The sequence below is a fragment of the Prosopis cineraria genome, unplaced genomic scaffold (genome assembly GCF_029017545.1).
Source record: "Prosopis cineraria cultivar Desert tree isolate PC_DT_omini unplaced genomic scaffold, ASM2901754v1 PC10, whole genome shotgun sequence".
In the NCBI taxonomy this organism is placed as follows: domain Eukaryota; kingdom Viridiplantae; phylum Streptophyta; class Magnoliopsida; order Fabales; family Fabaceae; genus Prosopis; species Prosopis cineraria.
This window is the reverse complement of record NW_026555341.1, coordinates 3,447,275-3,474,485: the sequence shown is the minus strand read 5'-3', so window position 1 is coordinate 3,474,485 and position 27,211 is coordinate 3,447,275. Positions and strand designations below refer to the sequence as shown.

The 27,211-nt window shown below is 37.9% G+C and overlaps 3 protein-coding genes and 2 pseudogenes across 3 annotated transcripts; 4 read left to right on the top strand and 1 right to left on the bottom strand.

Moving 5' to 3' along the window:
- Positions 1 to 2,488: 2,488 nt before the first annotated feature.
- Positions 2,489 to 4,069, top strand: LOC129321694 (putative oxidoreductase TDA3). The gene is made up of 2 exons (XM_054967571.1): positions 2,489 to 3,470; positions 3,592 to 4,069. Exons 1-2 carry the CDS (start codon positions 2,585 to 2,587, stop codon positions 3,957 to 3,959), a joined length of 1,254 nt encoding a protein of 417 aa, XP_054823546.1. The 5' UTR covers positions 2,489 to 2,584; the 3' UTR covers positions 3,960 to 4,069.
- Positions 4,070 to 10,220: 6,151 nt separating this feature from the next.
- Positions 10,221 to 13,391, top strand: LOC129321303 (probable LRR receptor-like serine/threonine-protein kinase At4g37250; annotated as a pseudogene).
- A 742-nt stretch (positions 13,392 to 14,133) lies between these two features.
- Positions 14,134 to 16,387, top strand: LOC129323163 (microtubule-associated protein RP/EB family member 1C). The gene is made up of 6 exons (XM_054969746.1): positions 14,134 to 14,318; positions 14,446 to 14,601; positions 14,748 to 14,854; positions 15,458 to 15,674; positions 15,748 to 15,861; positions 15,955 to 16,387. The coding sequence occupies exons 1-6, from the start codon at positions 14,211 to 14,213 to the stop codon at positions 16,231 to 16,233; spliced, it is 981 nt and encodes a 326-aa protein (XP_054825721.1). The 5' UTR covers positions 14,134 to 14,210; the 3' UTR covers positions 16,234 to 16,387.
- A 3,068-nt stretch (positions 16,388 to 19,455) lies between these two features.
- LOC129322705 (ADP-ribosylation factor 1-like) lies at positions 19,456 to 21,373 on the top strand (annotated as a pseudogene).
- A 2,771-nt stretch (positions 21,374 to 24,144) lies between these two features.
- Positions 24,145 to 26,707, bottom strand: LOC129322862 (cyclin-D3-2). Its single transcript, XM_054969298.1, is given in 8 exon segments — positions 24,145 to 24,874; positions 24,877 to 24,990; positions 24,993 to 25,050; positions 25,052 to 25,173; positions 25,310 to 25,511; positions 25,622 to 25,854; positions 25,961 to 26,116; positions 26,119 to 26,707. Coding segments are annotated over 8 exon segments (1,110 nt in total). The 5' UTR covers positions 26,216 to 26,707; the 3' UTR covers positions 24,145 to 24,746.
- Positions 26,708 to 27,211: the final 504 nt, after the last annotated feature.

Sequence of the window (27,211 nt, the reverse complement as noted above, 5' to 3'; positions counted from 1 at the left end):
TGTTCGGACTCTGGAATGAAGGGTCTTATTCTGATGCCTATTTATTGATATAATTAGTTAGGCTGCCTCTGTTTTTAACCCTTTGTGCCTCCTGGGACCATGTCCCTCGCCCACCAATTATTCAATCTCTTTCGTTTTCATTTGATAATCCATCCAGATATTCTATATTTATTAATAATAATATATTTCTGGTGGTTCTGTTGTTTTTCTTCTACCCTTGACAATGACTGGTAACTGTGAAGCGCCTTGTTGATCTGGTTGTTTATGTGGCTATCATTACCCCGCTCTTCATTGTTACTGCCACTGAGGTTGACGAAGTCATCTCCATTTCCCACTTTCAAATAAATAAAGGCCTCTCTCTTTTGCTGTTTTATAAGTACAAGACTTGGTCATCACTCATCATCATCAATGTTCCTTACCTAATCCCTTGTTTTTCTCTCTTAATCTCATTGCTGCCGAAAAACCATCACAGTGGAAATTCCGCGTTAGTAAATTTTAAATATTCAAGACACACCACGTTAACTTTCAATCCTGTAATAATATGTGCATGATTTCAAAGGGTGGTACTTGGCACATTTATCATAAGCTCGTCAAGAATTAGGCAAAAATGCAAATGTATGATGTTGGCATAGAGGCTAAAGGGGGATTTGACGAATTAACTTCCAAACATAAACAGTGCCTCCATTTAAGAAATTGACCTTGAGGGAAAAAAAAGGGTGGTTGCAAGGGAAACCAGGGACATCCCATGCAATTCAAAGTTTGATGATGGTTGCCCTGTGAATGAACTCAGCAAAGTAAGATTCAAACAAGTTGACCCCTCACTGTAACATAACTATCTGTGGGAGCGTCCTTTGAAAAATTAAGGATTCGCCATGATTTGTCAAACAGGCCGAGGAGACTTTTCCTGTGAACAGCTTTTGTTTTCCTTCTGCGTGGAAGGGAGAGGATAAAAGTTTCGCTTATAATATACGGAACCTGACTAAATAAATAAATAAAAGGGCAAGATATTTTTGGCATAAGGAAAGATGGACGAAAAGAAAACCATGGGCTGCGAGAAATCCTGGTGGTTTCAAAATGAGGAGTCGCACTCCAAAAAAACAAACAAACAGTGTGGAAGCTGAATGAAAATGCAAGTTGAATGAAAGTGGGGCGTTTCCTCCTGATTTTTGTAAAGAAAGAAAGAGGCTTTCAACGTCAAACTTGGTGGAATCGCAAGGCGCGCGCGCGCTTGCGTATAAACCCACTCCGGTACTTTTTATGGAATAGAGAGATGAATTTTTTTATTTTTTTATTTTATTAAATGTTGGTGAGAGAAATAATTTTATTAAAATATACTTTTTTATTAAAAAAATATAAAACATTTTTAATCGAATCTTACTTTTTAATAAAGTAGTTACTTACTCTTAAACTAACTCTATCTTTTCATATTTACTCCTATTAAACATCCTATAATAAATATAAAACCATTCACTAATAGGGATAATTTAAAAAAAAGGCAATGATTACACTTTAAAATGCTAAAAATATTTTATATTTTTAAACATCTAACTTCTCAAAAAATGTTTTATATTTTTAAACAGACAAAATATATATATTTAATGAAAATAAAATTTAAAATTCATTAAATTTAATTGTTTTTAATTTTAATATAACATGTTAAAAATAACACACACAAAAAAATGAGCAGGTATATATAAGCCGTTCTGTGTAGAATCCAAAGAGCTTCCCAATGGCTTAAACCCAATTATTATAATAATATTGCAGTTGCCATCAGGCACACCAACACACAAACTATATGTATGAATTGAGTGGCAATTAACTTTGCTTACTTTTCTCCTCCTTGTTCTTGTTTCCCAACTTCCAAGGATTTAAAAAAATTAAAAAGGTAAGAGAGGAGCAATCATTAAAGAAATGAAGCAACTTGGCGGAAGTGAAGCTGGGGATGAGCTGAATCGCAACCCTGATTTTTAAATAATTTAGATTTAAAATTTGCCAACCGTGTAATTAATTACTGCTGCTGCTGCTTCTTGTTTCCCTTGTTTGTGGGCCCATGAGTCAACGACGCTGGGAGAAAAATCAAACTAGAAAACGAAGTTGGTGGGACAAAAAAAAAAAAAACCAAGTTTGAAATGAATCACGCCCCTCACAGTTTTTAAATAACTCTATGTATCATTGTATTGTACCCAAAAATAAGTTATGGACTGAATTGATTAATATTAACAGGTTATCACTTAATTAAAACATCATCATTTAAATGAGTCGGATGTGATTATTAGATAAGATCTGTTCATTCTCTCATTTATTTAACTAAGATTTTTTTAATTTAATTATGTATTCGACTTATTACTGAAATTTAAACATGCATTTTTTGAATTATAACAAGTGATGATACTTCCATATCCACAGCATCCTGAAATATCATCTCATTAAAAAATTCGGATGAGAAAATCCAATGCAAAGAAGGCCCATAAGTGGCACAGCATCCAAAAACGGAGCCCATTTGTTGGGGACTTCGAGTAGATGCTAGGCGGCCCACGTGTCAGCTCCGCGAAACCAAGAACGAACACACAGCCTAATCGGCACTATGAATCTGGCGGTAGGAGCTCCCAGGTCACTGATCGCTCCGTTTTCGCGACTCAACCCACTTAACCGATCCCCCATCTCTCCAGCAACGTCGATTCGGTCGTCTTCACCAACCATGGAGCAGCACCAGCCTCCGAATCGAGTCGTCGTGTGCGGCGGCGGAGTTATAGGGGTGTGCACGGCTTACTTTCTGGCCAAGAAGGGCGCCGCCGTCACTCTCGTCGAGAAGTCCGACGTCGCCTGCGCTGCTTCTGGAAAAGCCGGTGGATTTCTCGCCCTCGATTGGTGCGACGGAGGACCCCTGGCTTCTCTCGCTCGGGCCAGTTTTCATCTCCATTGTTCCCTCTCTCAAGAGCTGAATGGTCCCCAATCCTACGGCTACAGACCTCTCACAGCTCTCAGCGTTTCTTTCACCGAATCAGATAATCCTACCTACGGCTCCAGATCCTCCCGCGGCTCCATCCTACCACCATGGGTCGATGGACCGGGTGGTTGGTCCAGAACAATTGGGACCCCAGAAACTACGGCTCAAGTTCATCCGCAGCTCTTTACTCGCACACTAATCAGCAAGGCCGTGGAAAATCATGGGGTAGACGTGGTGATCGGGAAATTGGAGCGCGTGAAGTTAGATGGAGGTATAACTGGAGGGGTGGTGCTTGAAGGTGGACGGGTTATTGAGGGGGACGCTGTTGTGCTGGCTCTCGGTCCTTGGTCTGCTAATTTGGAAATGTTGTCATCGCTGTTTAGAGTGTATGGGCTTAAGGCACATAGCATTGTTTTAAAGCCTAAAGAAGCTAGTGCTTTAACCCCCCACGCTCTGTTCCTCAGATACCATCCCTCTCATGGAGGAAAGCCCATCGACCCTGAAGTTTACCCTCGCCCCACAGGTATGCCATTGCCGAACTTTACGTACGCTTATCTTTGATCACAAGTCGTAACAGTTATAGCAGTAGGGTTGGAAAATCAGAGAGGAAAGATGGTTGATAGCAAAATGGCATGAGTTGACAGGGGAGGTGTATCTGTGTGGGATGTCGTCGGAGGAAGAGGTGCCGGATGATGCAGAGGAGGTGAGGGGCAACTCGGAAGCGATTGGAATGCTGAAGAGAGTGGCTTGGACAGTGTCAAGCCATTTGGGAGGAGAGGCAGAGGTGAAGGCAGAGCAAGCTTGCTTCTTGCCTTGCACTGATGATGGCGTGCCCGTCATCGGAGAAATGCCAGGTATGAAGGGTTGTTATGTTGCCACGGGGCATAGTTGCTGGGGCATTCTAAATGGACCGGCCACCGGAGCTGCCATGGCTGAACTTCTAATTGACGGCCATTCTTCCATTGTTGATCTTCAAAGCTTTGCTCCCGCCAGATTTGTGGGTCGTCGATAGGTTCGCGCTTTGTAAATCACAGTAGCACAGAGGATTAATCTAAGGTGTTTGGATAATTATTTGGTAAACCATGATTTGCCCCTGCATAATCGATTATTCAGGCAAACCAAGGGCATGTTTGGATTTCAATTAGAAAAAATTGATTATGAAAAAAATTGATTTTTAGAGTGTAATGATGTTTGGATAAGTTTTCAGAAAAAAATTATGATAAAATTGATGATGTTTGAATAATTTTTTTAAAATTAATTTTAAATGGGTAATTATTATTTTGAGTGGGTAATTCTAATAATATTCAGAATTAATTTTTTAAAATAAAATAAATTTAATTTATTCAGATGGAGTTTTGAAAATTAAATGAAGTTTGAAAAAATTAAAGTGTTTAAAATTTTTTAAAATTATAATTTTGAACCTAAAATTAATTTCACAAGGTATCTAAACAGGCACTCAAAGCACATTGTGATATAGTATACGGCACCATACGTCGACTTGCCAATATAGATCCGATCAAACGATTAACGCCGCGAAGATCTGTAAGATTCCTGTAAGGATTATGCATACCAAAGCCGAACACAGACGATTTATTCATCCTTAATTGATTATATAGCTACAAATTAATTTTTTAATGAAGCTGCCTCATAGAGCTTTTTAAAATTGATTTTTATCAGTAATATGTAAAAAAAATCTTACCTATCTATATCACTCTCTCTCGTATTCTCGTTTTCCTTTTTTGGACCAACATCACATTCTTGTTTTCACCTCACATGTCTTGCTATCTCGTGCGCTTTGTGTCTGTGCATTCTCAGATTTGCCACCGTCCTCCTACCGATGAGCTGTCTCTAACTATAACCCATGGCAACAATCTTCCGTGTGCTCTCTCCCGCGTGCTCACTTTGGTGTGTGCTCGTCTTTCAAGTTTTCAAACACATGAAGCATAGAAGAAGAGTGGAGGACTGTCAAGACATTGTGAAGGAGAATAGAGTGTTCGTGCTATTGTCAAATAGTCATGAACTTGTCGGCGATGAGGTCCAAAGATATGGGTCGGCGGTAAGGAATTAGAGGAGATCATGTTGATGAAAAGAAGGAAGAAAATTAGATAAAACCAATACTCTATTTTACGCAAGGAGAAAAAATTGGTAAAACTATAAGAAATGACATAAGAGAGAATTATTAAAAAGGCACAAAGTTTTCATGTTATAACTTAAAAGACTGGGCATTTTTGGTAATTTTTCAACAATTAAATGAAAATAAAAAAATATCAATAGGCAAGAAAAAACATTTAATTAAATTTAAAGTCATCATATTTTTTTTTCCTCCAAAATTTCGGTCCTATGAATTTTAATCGAATGGTAACCCCAACTTTTGAATAAATGATGACATTTTTCCTGCATCTCACTCCAATTAGATATTAGCTTATATATTATCATTTCGTTAGTTATTGTAAAATTGATGTTTGGTATTTAAAAATTATATCTTTCTCTTTTATTAAATTTATTTTAACTAAGATATAATCCCTCCGTTCAAAAATGTAAGACATTTTTAACCGAATCTCACCCTTAATAAAGTAGTTACCTACTTTCAAACTAATCCTATCTTTTTATATTTACCCTTATTAAACACTCTACAATAAATACAAAATCATTCATCAATACGGGTAGTTTTAAAAAAACTACAATGATTACACCTTGAAAGACTAAAAATGTGTTATATTTTTTAACATCCAACTCTTCAAAAAATATCTTATATTTTTTAACAGATGGAGTATTGGGTTATTTATTTGTGTAAATTGAAATGTTAATATTTATATAATTTAAATTTTTTAATTAATCATATGTGTAATTTAAATAATATATTTTACTTCTTAAATAAAATGTAACAACTTTAATAATATTAGATACAAATTTATCAATAATTTAATTTTGAAAGGCAATATCCTTTATGATAATTTACACAACTAGAATTAATTCTGAATAAATTATCTAAATATTTTTAATTCTGTTAAAATTAATTCTAAAAAGATAGTATCCAAATAGATTATATTATAACATAATCAATTATAATTAACATTTATTATTTAATTACTTATTTTTATAATCTATTATACTCAATTAAAATTCAAACGAGCACTAAAACCTTGAGCATTAACGCCCTATTAGGTACGTGGTATTTGAGGGCATGGATTGGGATTGGGTTTGGGCAATAGCCCTTTTGACATATTTGGTATAAAGCATTCCACAATTTCCAGGATTGCTTAGTACTATTCAGGTGGAAATACTCAAACCCACCACCCTCTGATATTGCAGAATCTATTCTAGGATTGAAATTTTCTTGATTGAAATGCCCTCATATAAACATTGAGATTCTCTCCTCTATCGATGACCTTCGACCCTCCACCTTGCTTCTTCTCCCTCGACGACTCCGACCCTCCACCTTCCTTCTCCTATTTTGACAACCTCCGGCCTCTATTTTCCTTCACACTCGTCGACAACCTCTGCCGATGTCGTCTTCCTTGTGCCATCCTTACATTGTCCTTGCGTCTCATATCTGTGTGATGAATCTTCTGCTGTGAGAAGTTTTAAGAGTGATTGAGAGGGTGAGGCAAGAGGTGATGAGTTATCTCATATGGGTATCCGAGTCTTTTCCCTACTTTTTAATCTTAGTCTAAGTTTTTTTTAATGCCATCGCATGCCAAACATGATTTTAAAATTTATTTCCACCAGCTATCTCAATCCCAATCCTAATCAAATTTTCAATACTACAAAATTTAATGCTTTATACCAAACAAGGCTTAAATGGATAGATTGTTACTACACTTGAAGGTTTTAACAATATTTTCATTCTTGCCTAAAGGTGTGTTTAGTTTGAAGTTTTTGCAATGGAGTTCCTTTGTTTGGTTAGTGTCTAATAAAGGAAAGGAAGGAAGCCCCTTGTTTGATTAAAAAATTAGAGTCCTCTCCCCTCCCCTACTAGCCCTCCCTTTTGATTTGGGGTTTTTTTGGGAGGGAGAAGAGAGAGAAAATAATTAAAATTAATTTAAAAATTTATTTTAAAAATCTTATATTATTTTTTATATTACAAAATTATGTATTATTTCTTCCTCTCTCTCATGATAAAATAAATTTTATCACTTTACAAAAATTAATGTATAATTTTTTAATGTTAATGCATAAAATTTTTATATTTTTCATTAGACTCGTTGATAAAACATAATATTAATATATTTGTTCATCAATTTTATTTATTAATGTAAGTTCATATTTTTAAAATAAAAACTTAATAAATTATAATATAACAGTTCTTTCCAAAGTAAACAAGAAAAATTAAGTTAAATTTAACAAGAATAAAACTATTATCTTATTTTTTATTCCTCTTCCCTACCTTTTCAAATCAAATAGATAATTATTAAAATCATTCACCTTCCTTTTACCCCTCCTTTTCTTTCTTTTCTTTTGAACCAAATGTACCGTAAGGCTCTAGTTAGACATCTAACTCCAAGTGTGAACCCTAGACAATCTTTTAGTGCCAGAAATATTTTCCAACTCCAAATCAAAATTATATGGTTTGCTCTGTCACTTTACGAGGCCACAAAATAATTGGTCTTGGTTTTATATTAAAGAAAGAGATAATAATTCATCAAATTAATCTAAATTTCATATCTTAGAAAAATTGGAGCTGGAAAGAAATTGATACCTGCATTTTGGGCCCTTGATTTGCATGATCCTTTAGGTACTGAGCAATCCATTCAGGTTCACTTGAATCTGTCCGCAAATAGAATTACGGTTGATGGAAATATTCCAAGTTTACAAGATACATGGAATAAAAAAAAATAGAGCAGTTTCTTAAGGTTAAGAGGGAAAAAAAAGAAAGAAAGAAAATTGGTGGTGTAATGAATTTGAAAAATGTAAATACCTTCTTTGTCAAAAATGAATTTGAAAATTGAGACCAAAGTGGAGAGGATTGTCGGAGGTTTTGGTTCTAGCCTTAGCCACAGAATCGGAGAATAGATCATCATGAGTACTGGTTGATAAATTGCAAACGTGTGGCCCAAAAATTTGACAGTCCATTATGTGACGATCTTGTGTGTTGAAAAGAAAACAGCTTTTGGGTCAATAATGTGGTGGAGTAATGGGGCTTAACATGGGAAAAGAAACCAAATCCAGGCTGCAAATTCTCTACGGGCAGCGTGGACACGATTCACAATGTGGAAAAGTCGTGTTATGATTAATATTCTGGTAAAGAAAATAGAGGGTAAAAACGAGAGAGGGCGGTGATGAAGAAGCGTGAAGTACAGTTGGAGGAAGGAAGCCATTCACATAATTTCGAGGCTCCTCCCATGTGCTGCCTTCTGCTGTAAGCATATGTGTCGCAAATCCGGGAATATACTATTCCTCTCTCCAGCCTCCACCCCCTGCCACTCCTCCTGTAACTGTGCTTTCATTAGCATCTCATTAGTTTAATGACCCCCCTTTTTGACTTCACAAACCATACGCCAGACACACCGACTTGATTGAGCACGTGGCCTCAACTTTGTGAAACTCAAGTCCAAGATGATCACAAGATATGCAGAAAGACAACCGGTGTTGAAAAGGATCATCAATCCTACGACTTTTAACTTAATCCGCAACAGTAGAGGCGACGGTTTTATATTGTTGTTGGACTTGGAGACACATCCCTTCCCCTTCACGGGGTAGACTTGGCTCCCCCACATGTCAACTGCCCGGCACCCATATTTGTTGACGTCTTCTTCACTTCGTTTTCTTCGTTGGAATTCGCTCATCTCCCTCGCGTCGTAGAAATTCTGTTCCTTCAAGAAAGATTCCACGGCCTCGCTTCACTTCTCCATCACGAAAGCCGTTCATTGGGGCAAGCCAAGTTACCTTGCAATGCTTCTTCGTTCAAACCAACAGCCGTTGTCTATCACTGCTCATGAAACCCACCAAATTTAAAAAGCTAAAAACAAACCTCGTGTAGTGTTACCGGCTCCAAAGCCATTCACTGTTTCTGGCTCCATCAGTGGACAAATTAATTCCTTTTATGCCTTTAATTATTGCACACCAACTCAGAGGCAAAAGGGTAGGAATCTCTTCACCCTGTTTCACATCACTACATCCGCTCCCAAAAGAATTATGGAAGAGCGTGATAAAATGCATCACTAAACTGGGGCTTCTTTTTTTTTTTTAAAATTCCTTTTAAAAGATTATCCTTTGCCTATTTCTGCGTACGTGATGTTAATAATTATTGTTTTGGTGAATTTTACATCTCCTGGAAGGATTTGGGTTTGGTGGTTTCTTCGTGGCTTGACCTTTCTGAAAGGCTTCTGTTTTGGTCATCTTCCTTGAACTGCTAACGGGACCGAATTCTCCTTTCTTATAGGCATTGCCATCTTTTCAATTAGAAAGAACTAAACAAGAAGAAAAGCAAGCGTTTTAGCAAAGGCGAAAAGGATGGATCTTAATGGCCAATTAAAGCAGCTTTCCCGATTAACAGGGTTACAAAGTTTTATATTATTTCATTTTAAAAACGCTGCTGAGCCCATTTTCACCAAGCAGATTATTTTAATATACGCGGTGTAAAGCTGCCACCATTTAAAAAAGCAAAAATACCAAAACAAGAAATTAATGAAGAACAAGACGATAAGGAATATGACAAGCATCATTTTTTTCCCCTTGCTAATCTGAAAAGACATCAAGATGGCAACGTTATTTTGGGCAGCATCGCCTAACGGCAGCTAACTATTCTGCAAAATCATGCTGATACGAATAATAAGCAACAGGGAAAAAATAATAATAAGGAACAACAAAACAGATTTGCACGAAGCAGCATTATTGATATCGAACTGTGCATGTACTATCCCCTCTTTCCAATAAATGGGATATGACCATATCTTCTCGCGGTCTTGGAATTCAATGTAGGTTGGTCCTCGTTTGTCCTGTGAATTCATCACCTGGCATTAGCATATTCCAATCTCTAAGTGGCCGCCAGTTAAATTTGAAACGGTGTACAAACGTTGAATAAACACCATCCTTTTTTCATTTAATCCAATAATGACGATGATAGATGGAGTAGTCCTGTTTTGGGACCCCATTCAATAATGACAATATTGGATGCTGACATACTGTGCCAATTCATTCATTCATTCATTTTTTTAATAAAAAAAATCTTAATCTTTGCGCTATTGTTTCAATATTTTATGAAGTCAATTCGGGAAGACCGAGACAGCTGAGCCACTGGGAAGAGCAATTAAACATTTAAACTACTTGAGCAAGGTCTGCGTGGCTTCACTGACACAGGTTTAGTTTTGGTGAGCTGATTATCCTGCACTTTTTTTTCCTTCTATACTTTTTGCAACTGTATTGCACCTTCATGTCTTGTGTTCCATCATAGCTCTCTCAAACCTTCTGCCTCTATCTTCTCCCTCCTTCCCTGTTTTTCATGGAGTAATACGAGACGCTATAAAATCATGTGCCCATCAAGAGCTCGTCTCCATTTATGGTGGAGTATTCTTTCGGTGTTTCTGCTTGTTAAGCAGTCCTCATGCCTAAACAGAGATGGTGCTTTGTTGCTTTCCTTCAAGTGCTCGGTTGTGAGTGATCCTCTTCGCGTGCTTGGAAGCTGGAATTTCAGTGACGACACACCATGTTCATGGAACGGAGTTACCTGTGAGGAGATTTCAAGTGCAGAAAAGGTTCAAGCTCGAGTGATTGGCTTATCTCTTGCGAATTCTCAGCTCGTGGGTTCGATTCCTTATGATATGGGGTTGATTGAGCACCTCCGAATTCTCGACCTCTCGGGCAATTCACTCAATGGTTCTCTTCCCTCTTCACTTTTTCAGGCTTTTGAACTTCAGTCACTTAATTTGTCTGGAAATTTGATAGGCGGCGAGGTTAGAGACTCAATAGTACAGCTTAGAAATCTTCAGGTTCTCAACCTTTCCAACAATGCCTTGGCTGGAAATATACCTACCAATCTGGCAAATATGCAAAATCTAACGGTGGCTTCTTTGAATAATAATTACTTTTCGGGCGGTCTTCCTGGCGGGTTTCAAACGTTACAAGTTTTAGATCTATCTTCGAATTTTATCAATGGATCTCTGCCTCCGGATTTCGGCGGGGCTAGTTTGAGATACTTGAACATTTCCTACAACAACATTTCGGGTAAAATCCCACCAGAATTTGCCGAGAAAATCCCGGTAACGCCACCATCGACCTTTCCTTCAACAATCTCACCGGCCAAATTCCTGATTCCGTAGTTTTAATCAATCAACAAGCCACGTCATTTTCCGGGAATCCTGATCTTCGCGGAGAACCAATCAAGAATCCACGTCCCAATCCTCCTCCTTCCCCACCAAATACGCCCATTGCTACGTCTCCTGCTCTAGCTGCATTTCCGAACACGTTTGAGTCTCCTCCTGATTTGGCAGCTTCACCATCCGTATCTTCGCACCCTAAGCAAGACGGGATTCAACGAACAACAATTATAGGAATCGTAGTTGGCGATATTGTCGGCATTGCAATCATTGCTCTCATTTTCGTGCATGTCCACCGGTTGAAGAGAAAGAAAAATGTGGAGAGTGAACTGAAGAAGAAAGCTACAGCAATGAGGAGTGATTGGTCGTCGCCATCATCACCAGAGTCGAGAGGGTTCGGAAGGTGGTCGTGCTTGCGCAAGAGGGCCGAAGAGGAAGAGTCCACCGACACCACAAGCTCTTCTGGCAGCGAAGTGGAAGCACAAGACTTGAAAAACCAAAAGGTTCATGACCATCGGAGGCAACATGAACAAGAAGGAGGGCAGCGCAAAACAGGGACACTGGTGACTGTGGACGGTGAAAAAGAGCTTGAGCTGGAAACACTCCTGAAGGCTTCGGCATTTATACTGGGGGCAACTGGTTCCAGTATAATGTACAAAGCCGTGTTGGAAGACGGATCGGCGCTGGCGGTTCGAAGAATCGGTGAGAACGGGCTCGAACGGTTCAAGAACTTGGAGACCCAAGTCCGGGTCATAGCCAAATTGGTGCACCCCAATCTGGTTCGTGTTCGTGGCTTCTACTGGGGAAAAGACGAGAAGCTCATCATCTACGACTTCGTCCCAAACGGCAGCCTGGCTAATTTTCGTTACAGTACGTACTTCAATCCCTGCTTAGTAAAAGCGATGCATCAAATTTTCAACTTTACTTGTTTCAAGATTAATTAGGTGAATTTGTTTAAGAAAAAGAGAAATCGATGTCTATCAACATAGGCACGGAGGAATATGAGTTCGAGGGGAAGGGTAGGGAGTAGCTGCAACCGTAACATTATTTTATCTTTAGTCAACTATGTTGACACGCCTAGTGACGAGGTTCGTTTTATGGCTTTCCGAAAGCGATTGGGACGTCCATAACTGGAAGCGCACAAATAAAAATGATGATGCGTGCATGTGATGTAGACGACTTGTTGCCCTTGTCACTTTTTAAAACAAAGGGAAAATAACGCTTTCTGCTCTTTCTTGTTTTGAGGCACAGTCTTTGTTCCATTGAATTATGGGTGTGAGCTAATAATGTGGTGTGCTTGCGATGTCAGGGAAGGTGGGCTCTTCGCCTTGTCACCTGCCATGGGAGGTCAGACTCAAGATTGCGAGAGGAGTGGCACGTGGCTTGGCTTATCTCCACGACAAGAAGCACGTGCATGGAAATCTCAAGCCCAGCAATATTCTGCTGGGCAACGACATGGAGCCCAAGATTGGAGACTTCGGGCTCGAGAGAATTGTGACGGGAGATTCCGGTTACAAGGCTGGGGCGTCCGCTCGGATATTCGGGAGCAAGAGATCCACGGCCTCCAGGGATAGCTTTCCAGACATCACAGTTGGGCCAAGCCCAAGCCCAAGTCCAAGTACAATAGGCGGCGGGTCTCCTTACCATGCCCCAGAGTCGCTCAGAAACCTTAAGCCTAATCCCAAGTGGGATGTGTACTCCTTCGGTGTCATTTTCCTGGAGCTACTGACCGGGAAGGTTGTGGCATTGGATGATGTGGGTCAACCGCCGGGGCTTTTTGTTGAGGATAAGACCCGGGCTCTTCGGATGGCTGACATGGCGATTCGTGCTGATATGGAGGGAAGGGAGGAGTCCTTGTTGGCTTGGTTCAAGTTAGGATATAGCTGTGTGTCTAGCGTTCCCCAGAAGAGGCCGTCGATGAAAGAAGCGTTGCTAGTTCTTGAAAAAATCCCCTCCACATTTTCCTCCTCACATTATTATGCTCACTAAAACGTGTGACAAGCCGCCGTGTTGTTTTTTTCCCCTTGTAGAAAAGTATACTTAACGATTGACTGACTGGTGTTTCTGTTTGCATTCCATGGTGTGCTGTGATCGTATCTGCTTGTCCGACAATTAATTCAGTCAACAAATGATCCAGGATTACCCCTTTTATCCTCAATCCAACAATCGCAGCGAGTTTTTGGTCAGCATGAATGGACTTTGTGGATGAGTTTGGAATCATGTTTAAGGCGTATTCTTTAAACTGCGAATGACTCAAACAATGGGGAGTCTCTCCTTTTTCCTCCATTTCTCTTTTCTTTACCCTTCATCCATTTTATAATTAAAAAAATTATTTAATAAAATAATAATGAATGATGAAAATTGGAGAAGTGAAGCGAAAAGAATGGAAGGAAAAAAAAGAGTGACCCCCTCCCCAAACAATGACACGCCAAAATTGCTTTGGTATCCTGCTTTTTTTAAAATAAAAAAAAAAAGTAATAGCAGGTCCAAAAAAATTGGCATAAAATGATAATTGACGATCATGGAATTCAAACTGAGGCTTGCCTTTCCGATTCAAAAAAAGAAAAAGAAATAACTGACAAGTACCCTTGACGATAACGCTACTTAAATTAGTCGTAAGCAGTTGTAAATTTATTCATTCCTTTCCAAGTATGCCCTACAACTGACAGGCTTTCCCCCCTAGTTGTCCTTTAATTCAGAAATCAAGTTCTTTTTTGTGATAATGCACAAGTCATAGTTTCATTTCATGGCAACTTTTTGGTGCTCACAGTAACCATGGGCTTTAAAGCCCAATGGAATAGCAGATTGGTCCAACAAAGCGTCGAGATTGGCAAAGTGTATAGCCCTAAGAATGTAGGCCCGAGATCATTAAAACTATTGACACCTGAAAATGAATTCAACGGTCGGCGCTCCGACAGCAAATTTAAAATAGGGAAGATCCCGCTCCCTCTCCAGTTTTAAATCGCAAAGGATCTGGAGACAGCCTAGAGACAGGAAAGAAGCAGAAAATGGCGACGAACATCGGTATCATGGATTCGGCGTATTTCGTTGGTAGATCTGAGATTCTTGCTTGGATCAACTCCTCACTCCAGTTAAATCTCTCCAAAGTCGAAGAGGTATTCATCCTCTTACATTTTAACTCCCAAACCCTAATCTATCTTGCTTTATGGTTCTTTCTCTTTCCCTGTCTCTTTGGCATCTCATTTCTTGATCACCGTTTCTTGTTGATTGTCCATTCTTCAGGCTTGTTCTGGTGCGGTACATTGCCAGCTCATGGATGCGGTCCATCCTGGGATTGTGCCGATGCACAAGGTCAATTTTGATGCCAAAAGCGAGTACGAGATGATTCAGAACTACAAGGTCCTTCAAGACGTCTTCAATAAACTCAAAATCACTAAGGTATTTCAATCACTTCTCCATTGTTTTCTTCTCTCATGCCCTTTCCGACTCCCGTCAAATTTCATCTTCAAGTTGAAAGTGTTCCTTACACGATGTGACCGCTGAATTGTTCGGTTGTATTATTTGGGTGGGGATGGGTTGTTCAGCACATCGAGGTCAGCAAGCTCGTGAAAGGAAGACCGCTGGATAATTTGGAGTTCATGCAATGGATGAAACGATATTGTGACTCTGTCGGTTCGGGAGTTGTTCACAAGTAATTAAATATTGGCTTCTTGATTTCTTTTCTTATTCATCTGTCGGTGCTTCTTTCGTTTTAATGTTTCTTTTCTTCTTACTTCGACTTCTTATTCTATTCCCTCATTACCTTTCACTATCTACTAGTTCTGTTTACAGGAACATTCTAGATACCTTTTCCAACATTTCGGTGTTTGAAATTTGTCAATCGTTTAGATGATGCCTTTCAATAAGAAAAGCTGAATTCAAATGCAGGCTCTTATGCATTCTATAAGGTTCATAATCATTTTTTTGTTTTACGAACGATTCAATTCAACTCTTTGCACTGGGTACCTTCGACATTGTTATTTTTAGGGGGCCAGCAGTCGACATTGTTACTTGAAAGTCAAAAGTTTTCTAAAAATATATCCCCTATTTGACCTATACTCAATGACGAATGGTTCTTCCAAACTGCACGCACGACATTCTTCCTAGAGTCATATTAATTGATCGATTGATTCTGTGATATATATTTTCCAATCATTTGCTTCGTAATCCTCTCTTCCTATTTAAACTTGTCATAGCAGTGCTTGACGCTCAATGTAAGGGCTTGGTTTGATGCCTTGTATGCATATACTGTTAGTTACAATCCTCTGGAAAGGAGAGAGTCCTGTAAGGGAGGAAGAGAAGCAAACAAAAAATCCTCTCAATCCCAGCCATCTGCTAAGGGTTGTACAGCCGCGAAGTCTCAGCCTTCTCATAATGCACGAAGAAATGATGTATGTTCTGGAAATACTGCAAATCAAGCAGCGAAGGCCACAAGACCTTCTTCAATCAGCGGCCCTTCATATGATGAACAGGTATTCTGGCTTCACTTTTGAAGAATTAGAAAAAGTTATACTTCATCTTTTGCTTATGCTGTTGGCAATGCAGATCACGGAGCTAAAATTGTCCATTGATGGCCTTGAAAAAGAGAGGGATTTCTACTTTGCAAAACTGAGGGATATTGAGATACTCTGCCAAAGTCCTGGAATAGAACACTTGCCGGTACCTACATCTGCGGCTTAACCTTTGACCAATGAGAACTAATTGTCCCGTAATTTTAATAATTTTTTTTATGGTTTGTCGTTCAAATTCCAGGTTGTTGCGGCAATACAGAAGATATTATACGCCACAGATGATGATGCAACAGTTGTGGCGGAAGCTCAAGCCATGGTTTCAGTTCAGCAGAAGGAAGGTGAGAGATTGAGCCCCATCACTGAGGTTTCGGAGGAGAAAGGAAGTACCGAAAATCAGAAGAGAAAGATCATTGTGAATCCAGACTTCGATGCGACTGGCATCATAACGTTGTCGCCGAGGCAAAGGCTTTCTGATGTTTCGGATGTTCATTGTAGCGGGTCACCTCTCATGACTTGTTAAATGCCATCACATTTTGTTGTATCTTCATTCCTCTACTTGAAAGACATTTTTCTCAAAACATTAAAGTCAACATGTTAGTCCCTATCTCATGTAACTGCAAGGATAAAGATTTGGTATTATTTTAGAAAGATACATCAGCATTTAAGATCCCTTATTGTTTTGCCAACTTGTTGAGTTTGTGTTTTTTACCTTATTGTGTTTGAAGTTCAAATGATATAATATTACTTGTATATATGAATATCTAATACTCCCTCTAATCTTACATATAGGATATAGTTGAAGGATTCGTTTCGATTTTAAATATAAGACTCAAATATTTTGTCTCTTTCATTAATTTTTTTTAACTTATTCTTATCAATTTACTAGTCTCTCTCTCTCCCCCCCTCCCCCCTCTGCCTTGTGCATTTAATCTCCTTATTAAAATAAGGGAATTTTAAGAAAAGTGACATTTTTTAACATAAGAAATGATCAACTTCACAATTTTTTTTTAATTTTCATTAGTTAGTTAATTATGAAGTCTTAAATTTAGAGTTGGGAAGAAGTACTTATTTAATGTTGTGATTACAAATAAAGTAGGGTTAAGGTGCAAAAATATCAAGCAATTAGTCAGTTGAGAACATTTAATAATTTAAAGTGAGAAAAATAATAAAAATACTTATAACATTATCAAAGTTAGTGTAAAAGTGACTAAATTTTTAACTTATCTTAATGTTGTTAATTTCTAGTATTAAATGCTGACTATGTTTATTATGTGTTAGTCTTTATTGATGTGAACTAAAAAAAGAGTAAAAATATTTATGAAGTCATCAACCACAAATATCTAGTAACTTAAAGTAAGAAAAAAAAGTACCCATAAAGTTATCAAAGTTGGTGCAAAAGTAATTAATCTATAAAATCTCTTAAATTTAACTGTTTTATTAACACTTAAGTAGAAATTAATCATTTTTTTATTGATGTGAACAAAAAAGTATTCACAAGATAAATTCTATGAAAGTTGATCAGCTATCACATAAGCACCTATAACATTACTTTAGTAAGTGCAATGTGATCAATTCATCAACATTCACGCTACATGATTTCTTTTCATCATCACATATCTCGCCCCTTCCTTCCTCTATTCATTTATTTATTTATTTTTGTCTTCAAAACTTGAGATTTAACATAATGAGATAGATTGCACATAATTGAATATCAAGAACAAAAAGGCTATAGCTTATTGCAAAGAATGCAAGTACTTCATAAAAGAGATTGTCTTTGCTCGTAATACGTTTGTGATTACAATACCTCCTACGCCACCTATCTTAAGAACATTGGCATAACTTTATGTGATTTTATTTATAATGAGGATCAAAATCCTCAATTGGCTTTTTGCTACTATTGCAAAGAAGTGAGCAATTTAATTTATTATTCGATCAAAACAATATTTTTTTATATGGTATTCATATGAAAAAAAATAGTCAATTTTTACTTAAATGTTAGCTAAATGATAAACATCTAAGTGATTTGATGATTGATCATTTTTGCACTAACTTTAATAACGTCATGTGTATTTTTATCTTTTTTTCTTACTTTAGACTACTAAATGCTCTGACTGATAATTTCATAAGTATTTTTGCTTGTTTTATGGTCCATGTCAACAAAAACTGACACATAGTAAACAAAATTAATATTTTACATTAAAAACTAACGGTTTTTATGACAAGTAAGTGGTTTATTCACTTTTACATCAATTTTAATAACATTATAGATATTTTTATAATTTTTTTTATTTTAAACTATTGGATACTCTTAACCGCTCACTTGGTGGGTATTTTTAATTTTAACACAATGAAGCATTAGTGAAAATAACAATTTCAATGATAATATTATAGTAAATAGTAGAATTTGACGTCTATTTAATATAATTTGGTGATCTTAATGTTGATAATTAGGCAGCTCGTTCATAGCCACAGCTTCGTGACATGAATTTCGCGTGATTTTTGAGACACCCCGCATTTTCCCCTTGTAGTCCGTCAAAATGCAAGTCAATGTACGTAGATGTTGGAAACGAGATGATACGCAAGGAAATGGAAAGGGAGGGCATTTAATTCCGGTACTCGTAAGGCGGCCTTCTTTCTTCGCCTGTCTCTGCGCGCATTGAAGACCTCCTGATCCATTCTCAACTCCCCTTAAAACCTTAAACTTCTCAGTCAAAAGTCCAAATCCATCCCAAAACACCTCAAGAATCAGCCACTGCGTCAACATGAATGCACAAGCAAAGGTATACCTCCTTGTTCCTTTCATGCTATTAAGTCAAGGTGAATAAATTATGAATAAACCGTTGCCACATGACAGAAGGAGGAGGTGAACCAGGCAAATGGGACGCCATGAGTTGAAACAGTGGAATACCGATCATCAGCAGAGCAAACGCAAGCAGAGAGGAAGGTGGAGGTCGTTCACCAGCCTCATAAATCTAATACCAGTGGTGGTGTTCTTGCTGCCGCCGCCGCCGCCGCCGCCGCCGCCTTACAATCCGCCAAAGATGCCTTATCTCAGAATTAACCTTCCTCCTGCTCATCCCCTGTTACGCCCTCTCCTTTCATCCTTTTCCTTCATTCTTCTGTTGCCCTGTAATTCCTTTCATTTCTTTATTAACCATTTGATTGTTTGAGCCCCTGTTTCATTTGTTCTTCGCATGTTCCTTTTTTTGTAATTGCTGTAATTTCAGAAATATCATAATCGATCTCAAGTCAAAAACCCGTTTAATGCATCAGCATTAATACCACTTTCTGGAAATCGAATATTCGAAGCGTATAACGCGAGAGCTTTAACAGACACCTGAATCTGATAAGACGTGAGCGAATGCGTCGGGTGGCTGCGATCTCGGTTTTTTGGTGAATCATCACTTCGGAATCTCACTGTTGGGACGACGCAATCCTCTTATGTGCCCAACTTGCATCCGAATCTCACCCATTCCCTTTCAGTATCTATGCCTTCGAATTTCTTTTCTATTCACAAATGCCCTCCACTCAAAATTACCATTTTCCTTCTTTCAAAAATCTTCATCGAATCATATTCTCTCTCTTTTTTTATTTGTTTTTTCTTCTGCCTATAGTATGGTGCACTTGTCTTGTCATGTGGTTCTAATAATAGGCCAACAACTACTTGGAGTTTGCCTTCCTCTGCTTCTAAAGAGAGTCTGTTCTATTTTCCTCTCGATCTTCTGCACAGGTATACTATTTTCTCTCTTTCTGAAGTGGCTTTCTTGCCTACTTGCAATCAAAGAAATTTACTTTGATGATTAAGTTTTCCTAGCTACCAAGTTACCATTGGATTTGCTTGGCCATCGAATAAGTTATTTTGACCATTGATCTTACCTTGCTGACCAAGTTCTTTACCTGATGAATAAATCTTCTAAAGGCCATCTCTAGCATTCTCAGAAAAGAACAGCAAAGTAATGCACAATTTCGATTTATTTCTCATTTGTTGACAATTATTCCCAAATAAATATTATTCTGCTCTCCAATTTCTAAGAAGATTGCATGATAAGAATTCTTAGAACATACTGTTTTATCCCTAAGTTTTGATCTCTGAGGTGCTCGTGATATTAATTGAAATTTTGTTCGAAGCAGAGGCAAAAATGGGTTTGACAATATCGAGGCTATTTAGATTGTTTTACTCAAAGAAAGAAATGAGGATTCTTATGGTGGGCCTGGATGCGGCTGGGAAAACAACGATACTTTATAAACTGAAACTTGGAGAAATCGTCACCACCATTCCCACTATAGGTACCCGTACCCCACCATGCTCTAACTTGCAATTATTATTATTATTTTTTGGATATTGAAATACGATGTTGGATTTCTTTGATGGACAAACCAGGCTTCAACGTGGAGACTGTTGAATACAAAAATGTGAGCTTCACCGTGTGGGATGTGGGAGGACAGGACAGGTACACTTTATTACTTGGCTCAATCAGAATTTATTAGCTCTGAAGTTCTAACAATCTATCTTGGTTGAGTGTTTGATCTGTGTTGTTAGTTTGATCTAGTTCCGACGACTGATTGTTGTATGATGAAAATAATCAGAAGATGTTATGGATAAGATATTTGTAGAGAGCACTGAACCGATTTTGGGTGTAGATTCGACCATTGTGGAGGCATTACTTTCAGAATACACAAGGCCTCATCTTTGTAGTAGATAGTAACGACAGAGAAAGAATTGCTGAAGCCAGGGACGAGCTCCATAGGATGCTGAGTGAGGTCAGTGACATCTTAGAATCTTAGAAAGTACCCATTTATCAGCAGTCCAATATAACTCCCTTGATATATATATATGTATGTATGTATGTACGTACGTTATAATCCTTCCTTCAAAAATCAGAAAGAAAATGGAAGCGCAACGATGCTGAAAAACAATGCGTTATCGCAGGATGAACTTCGTGATGCCACATTACTGGTGTTTGCCAATAAGCAAGACCTTCCAAATGCTATGAGTGTTTCTGAGATTACAGAAAACTTGGATTACACTCACTCGCCAGCGCCGTTGGTAATCCCCTCTTCCATTTCTCAAACTTGCTCAACCTGCCTTACCCGATCCACCACTTGCTCTTCCATCATAGACTACGATTTCACACATAACACAAAGTTAATATGTTAATATTCTCCCCAAAACTACACCTTCTTTGATTTGGAACTTTGGAACTAACATTAATAAACGCATGTTTTAGATTTCATTTGTGATATTGCATGGTGCAGGTACATACAGGCTACATGCGCCACCTCTGGACAAGGACTCTATGAGGACTTGATTGGCTATCAAGTAACATATCTGGCAAGGCATGATTCAATAGTTCATGATACGGGTGTTGCTACCATAGTGTCTAATAAGCAACATATATTGTTGATGTTTGATGGCTTGTGTAGTACCTAAAATATCCCTGGTGTGTGGCTTTGAAATCTAAAAGGCTCTAGTCATGTAGTATTCACTCTCGTGTTACACGTGGGCTATGCAAAAAACAGTCAATGAAGATTAGGTATGCGAATGCTCTTGGTAGGTACTAGCCGAAGACAGACTTTAATGCTTCTTAGAGATTGTCACAATGTTCAGTTTCATTTGTCTTGATAGGTGATACTCCTTTTTGGTACCATGAATAGAAATCAATATATGTAATGTCTCACTTAACAGTAACGGTTATCCTTATTTTTTCTTAGGGTACAAATGACTTTTATTATCTTTTTTTTTCCATTTCATTTTTTCCACTTTTGCAATGTATAATAATTTTTGGACAGAAAAATGAAATGTCACTTAAATCACTATATAATTGAGAGAAAGTAATAATAGCTAATGGCCTTATAGGCTGTAGAAAGTTTCAGGTTCAGTATCATTTGTAATCTCAGGCTATTAGTGTCTGACTTTCTATGTGAAGAAGAGAGTAATGTTTCCTTTTCTTCTTTTACCCCAATATGATACAACAGAAACAGACAATTTTCTACAGCAGCTCTTCAAGACTTCAACTACTCCTCCCTCTATTTCCTCACATGTGACCTCTTCTCTCTCTGTCCCCCCCCCCCCAAAAAAAAAAAATTATTCTTGTTAATCTCTGTCCCTGACATTAACTTATTGTTCCATTGTCTCGGGAGGAAATTATAAAATTACTCACTGTTAAAGGAGTAGGAAGCACTAGCGAGTTGGAAGACTAAGTTGTTCACAAAATGCATGGGCCCAATCATAAACTCGAAGTGTGGGGAAGGGGACCCCATTGACGGCCGGGGAATCAACTATTGTATTAAGGTTCATATTAATCATGTTGATTTCCATGAATTGCTTCGTCATGACAATATCATTTGTTAGCCACAGATGCCCTGTTCACTTGGTGTTTTAATGGGAGCGAGGGTGGCCCTTGTGCTGAGACTCCCGCAACAAAAACATTCCTCACACAGAATTTCGCATTTGCAAAGGAAATGACAAGACAAATAAGAAAAAGCGCATGTGCATGAAACATAGCAGCGTGCTGGGTGCTTCCCTGCATTGACAAATTATTAAAGGAGCAATGGTAGCCATAGATTTGGGAGGTGCTAGTCCCAAGTATTAAAGAGAAGCAATACAAAACAGAGTGCTAAATTTGATTCCGCGAAGCAGGGTAATGATATCGCTCAGAATTATTGGTTGGGAGGCTGGAGCCTTGCTGTCACTTTGAAAATGCCTCCTCCTCACGCGAAGCACTTTTTGAAAACATAATGCCTGACGACATAATGCAACTGCTACTACACGTAGCCATAGCCAACCATAAGCACGGCCATGGCGAGTGAGGAGGCGAAAAGCAGGACCACATTTTAATCCTTTTCCCATTGCAAGGCCGTCTTTTCCCCAGAATCCTCATAGCTACCTCTATCACTCTAGACTCACTCTGCACCCTTTTTAACATTTTAAATCTTGTCCTGCCTTTCACCTTATTCTCTGCATTGGCTCAAATCCTTTAAAAGCCTTCATGCGCTGCCTAGTTAGCCCCCTTTTGTTATTACCTTGTCTGTTCAACTTTTTATTGTTCTTGTTACTCCTCCCATTCTTATTAAAAATCAATTCAACATCTTTTAGAACAAAAAAAAAAACCTTATAACTTTATTAACATAGTCTAAAAATTTAATATATTCCAATTTTATCTTATTAAATATGCATATTTTAAAATAAAATACTCTACATTTAACAATTTTTCCAGTATTTAATAAAAACAAAAATATGAAGATAAACATGAATTGAAAAAGGATATTGACCACACAAATACCCTTTCTCTCCTTGTAAGTAGAACTAGAGTATTATTTTATTTCAATGCTCGATAAGGGCCCATACAGCAATACAGCATTACTTTATCTTCAAGGACTTCAACGCTGAATCATTGGAACTCCTAATATCATGTGCCAAATTTTTTCATACAACGAAAAACAAGGGGTGGTCTCTGCTCAAGATTTATAACGACGCATGAATCCCTTCCCACCTACTCTTCACATCTCTCTATATAAAATATTTTTAATTAAATCATACAGATAAATAAAAATTAATTATCTAATGAAAAACATCAACATTTTAATTTTATCCTTAATAATTATAAATAAAAAATAAATTTTTTTAAGTTAATTAATGAGAATACTTATTTTTTTTAATTTAATAACGTATAATAATTTATTTATTAAAAAATATACTAACAATTTTTTATATTTAAGAATAAAAAAAGTTTTAAAACACATCTTCTGTATAAAGGAAGTATATTTGAGGCCAGGCTACAGAAGGAACAAAAAGCAATTCACTTTTTGACCAATCCACTTTAGCCTGACAAATGATCATAAGAGGCAATGATGAAACACAGCACAATACCAAACAGCACTTTGGATCAAGTTCGACATCAATGGCAGCAACGCCAGTTAAATTATCTTGGTTCACTTCGGTCAAACCTCAATATGACAATAACAGCAAACACATGCAAATTCCATTACTCTCAAACAACAGTTGGGTCAAATATTTCTTAATGCCAAGACATCCACTACGCCGCAAACATTTGCAATTACTGAGCCATAAACGAATTAGAAACAAAACAGACAAGCAACTGCAAACTGAGTTTCAACAATGGAGACACTTGAGATTATTAGCACAATCAGTCAGATTTTTAAATTCGGAATCTTTACTATAACATGATATTCCACTCTCTAGTGACGACCTGTTTCTCACTCTTATGTGAAAAAGGGTTTTGGAATAGTAATACTATATGATTGAACTGATGAGGGGGAAAAACTGTCTCCCACGGGGAAAACAATGACATGAACAAGGGTTTAGTTTGACCTTCTAAAAGATCTCCATTTATTCAACTACTGCACACTGAAGACATATCATCTCATAGTGATCTCCATGTGCAAATACTATTCTGCACAAACAAAAAGATTATTAGCACAATCAGTCAGATTTTTAAATTCGGAATCTTTACTATAACATGATATTCCACTCTCTAGTGACGACCTGTTTCTCACTCTTATGTGAAAAAGGGTTTTGGAATAGTAATACTATATGATTGAACTGATGAGGGGGAAAAACTGTCTCCCACGGGGAAAACAATGACATGAACAAGGGTTTAGTTTGACCTTCTAAAAGATCTCCATTTATTCAACTACTACTGCAACACTGAAGACATATCATCTCATAGTGATCTCCATGTGCAAATACTATTCTGCTGCACAAACAAAAGGAGAGTCGGGGGGAATAACTGATAAGGATATAAAGGAAATTTCTTGATAGTGCTTGTTGAAAAGTATCACAACTCGGGTAGAATTATAATTCATCTTTCTACTCTAGTTTCAGATCCACATTCCACCTCCAACTCAATAAGAAAGTAGAGAGGTGGAGTCTAATTCTCCATCTCTTTAACTTGGAAATGATGGCCGAGACAGGTATACAGCTAACGACACAATACAGTGGCATCCGAAGAACACAAGTGCCATATATGTGCCAGAGGGTACCGTGTCCCATGCTGATACTGAGATAAATAACTAACGAGGGCTGTGAAGAACATCAATAGACACCCGATTTATGGATGGCAATTGCATCTGCTGCTCGAGGGCCCTGTTTCGCTTAAACAGTGGCTCCAGTGACAATGAGACCGATGATGCCTTTGCCCCGTGTCACTTGACTTGTCATTGCTGAAAGACACATCAATGACACCATCTGGGCTAGACAGGCGCTTGCGTTTCTGGTTAAGATTTTGAATGTCTTCGTGACAGCATAATACTTTCAAATAAGTTTGTAACATTCATTCACTTGTTCCTGAAAGATCAGCTGACACAAACCTCACTGGTTTGAGTAAAGCCATGAGTTGATTTCTGTGCTCCCTTGCATTTAAAGGTTCAATCTCACTAATAACGTGGATCATTATAGCAACAGCTAATGTAGATGGACGATAATTCATAAGCCTTGAATCTAAGGGGGGAAAAAGGCAACTTGAATGAATTAGCAATATTCTAATTGTTTTCGTGTCTCCTGATTCTGGATTTGATGTGTGTGTCCAAGTTGTGAGCATCTACTGTTAGAATATGAAATGTAATGCTTTGCTTACCCATAATGAGACAGAGAAGCACACGCTCGCACCGAAACAAGAACTCCCAGTGCAAGCGGCTCTTAAGGCCCAGCATTCTCACAATAAGTTCAAAGAAAGAGATGGGAGTCACCGGGTTCATCCTCCAGTTAAGAGTTGATAGCACTAGGATTTCCATTCTCTGTATTGTCTTCGCTTCAAACACGTACTTCGCTTGCTCCACCTAATCAAAACAGAAAACTCCACTTTCAAACAGAACTAATATTGTAAGAAACAAAAAGCATGTCAAATCTACAAACACCTAGACTTCATTAGTCTCAACGTTAGGCATACTTGCAGGTCCAAAAGAAGCGGGACTCGGATCTCTTCGACTTTGGCAGCCAGAGCTAAACAGGCAACCGCAGCGAGCTGTGTCATCCAGGGCTTATCCTTCTGAAACTTCAGGCTGGTGGCGAATCTATCGAAGTAGTTCACAGCAAGAACAATGGTCAAAGTAGAGAAACCATAGCGCGCGCAGACTCTTGAAATCCATCTCACAGCCTCTCGTGAGCTCCCTGTAGAGGCTCGTCGGCAATAAGATTATTGAATTTAAACGAGTTTCTCCCTCCTTAGAGATTAGGAAGACAAGCTCGGCGTCCTCCCAGAACAAGTCATTATCCACCTGTAGAGGCTCGTCGGCAATAAGATTATTTGAATTTAAACGAGTTTCTCCCTCCTTAGAGATTAGGAAGACAAGCTCGGCGTCCTCCCAGAACAAGTCATTATCCAACAAAATGAAAGGGAAAGATGAGGGATCTCTAACGGCCGAATCGGAGTCACGACTCTCCCCTCAGCAGAATCTTGTTCGAAGCCATCCTCCTGACAGAGGAGCGCGTCGAGGAATAACGAAGAGTCCTGCAAATCTTGGGCTTCTTCCCAGAGAGCCATGGTGGTCAAGGAAGAGAGGGAAGAAATGCTTCTTCATCATACAGCGAGAAGATGAGTAAAAGGAGCCATTGGGATCTTCTACATAAGTTTATCTGCGAAGTCCAGAGAGAGAGAGCCAAATGCAGGAAGGAAACAGAGGGGTTTTATCTGGGGAGTCCTTTGTTTTTTTGGCCAGTAATTCAATTGAGGAGAGGTTGAAATTTACCTAATTTGCTTTATGGAGTCGTCTCTGATGACAGGCAGGCCTCTGCCACAATTTTCCACATAAATGACATATGAAAATGGGGGCTGTGGAGGCTGGTTTGGCGCGCAGGAAAATGGAATGTAACGGCACGCTCACCGAGCAGACGCATGAAAAATAGCTCCTTTTCCACATCATCGGAACAGGAGTTGGACAGACTTAGCCTTCTTGTACTAGTCACTAGTACTGTCTACCGTGCTTCCATCTTTATTTCGTAGAAATATCCATCCTAATTCATACAGTAATTGATAAAATAGTCAAAGGTCCACACCACAAGCTTATGGATCCGAAACCGTATCCTTGACTACGTTTATCAGATTAGTTGACCCAAAGACGAAACAAAACAAAAAAAGGATTGATTGTTGAAAAATTTTGATTAATATGATTAATTTTAAATATAATTAATTATGTTATAAGATGTCTCGTTAATTTATAAAATTGATTAATAATATTAATTTTAATCATGATTGAAAAGTAGAATTGAAAATTAAATAAAATCATAATTTTGTAAAAATATATTTGAATATTCATTTTACACATTAAAATTAATTATAAATAAAATCCTATGTTTTCCAGAATATACAAACCATGATTTTTCTTAAAAATGACCAAACATCCCGTACATGTTAAAATCAATTATATATATATAAAATCATAATTTGTTGTGCGTGACATCATTTATATTTATAAAATAAAATGACAGTTTTAAAATATTGAATTAGTGATAGTTAAGTCTCCCTTTTTTTAAATTTAGT

Bases quoted from the DNA above. Each gene is read 5' to 3' on its own strand.
- LOC129321694 (XM_054967571.1), top strand. From the start codon at position 2,585: ATGAATCTGGCGGTAGGAGCTCCCAGGTCACTGATCGCTCCGTTTTCG. The intron at 3,471-3,591 runs GTATGCCATTGC...ATGAGTTGACAG, and splicing joins AGTTTACCCTCGCCCCACAG to GGGAGGTGTATCTGTGTGGG.
- LOC129323163 (XM_054969746.1), top strand. From the start codon at position 14,211: ATGGCGACGAACATCGGTATCATGGATTCGGCGTATTTCGTTGGTAGA. The intron at 15,675-15,747 runs GTATTCTGGCTT...TTGGCAATGCAG, and splicing joins GCCCTTCATATGATGAACAG to ATCACGGAGCTAAAATTGTC. The intron at 15,862-15,954 runs GTACCTACATCT...TTCAAATTCCAG, and splicing joins CTGGAATAGAACACTTGCCG to GTTGTTGCGGCAATACAGAA.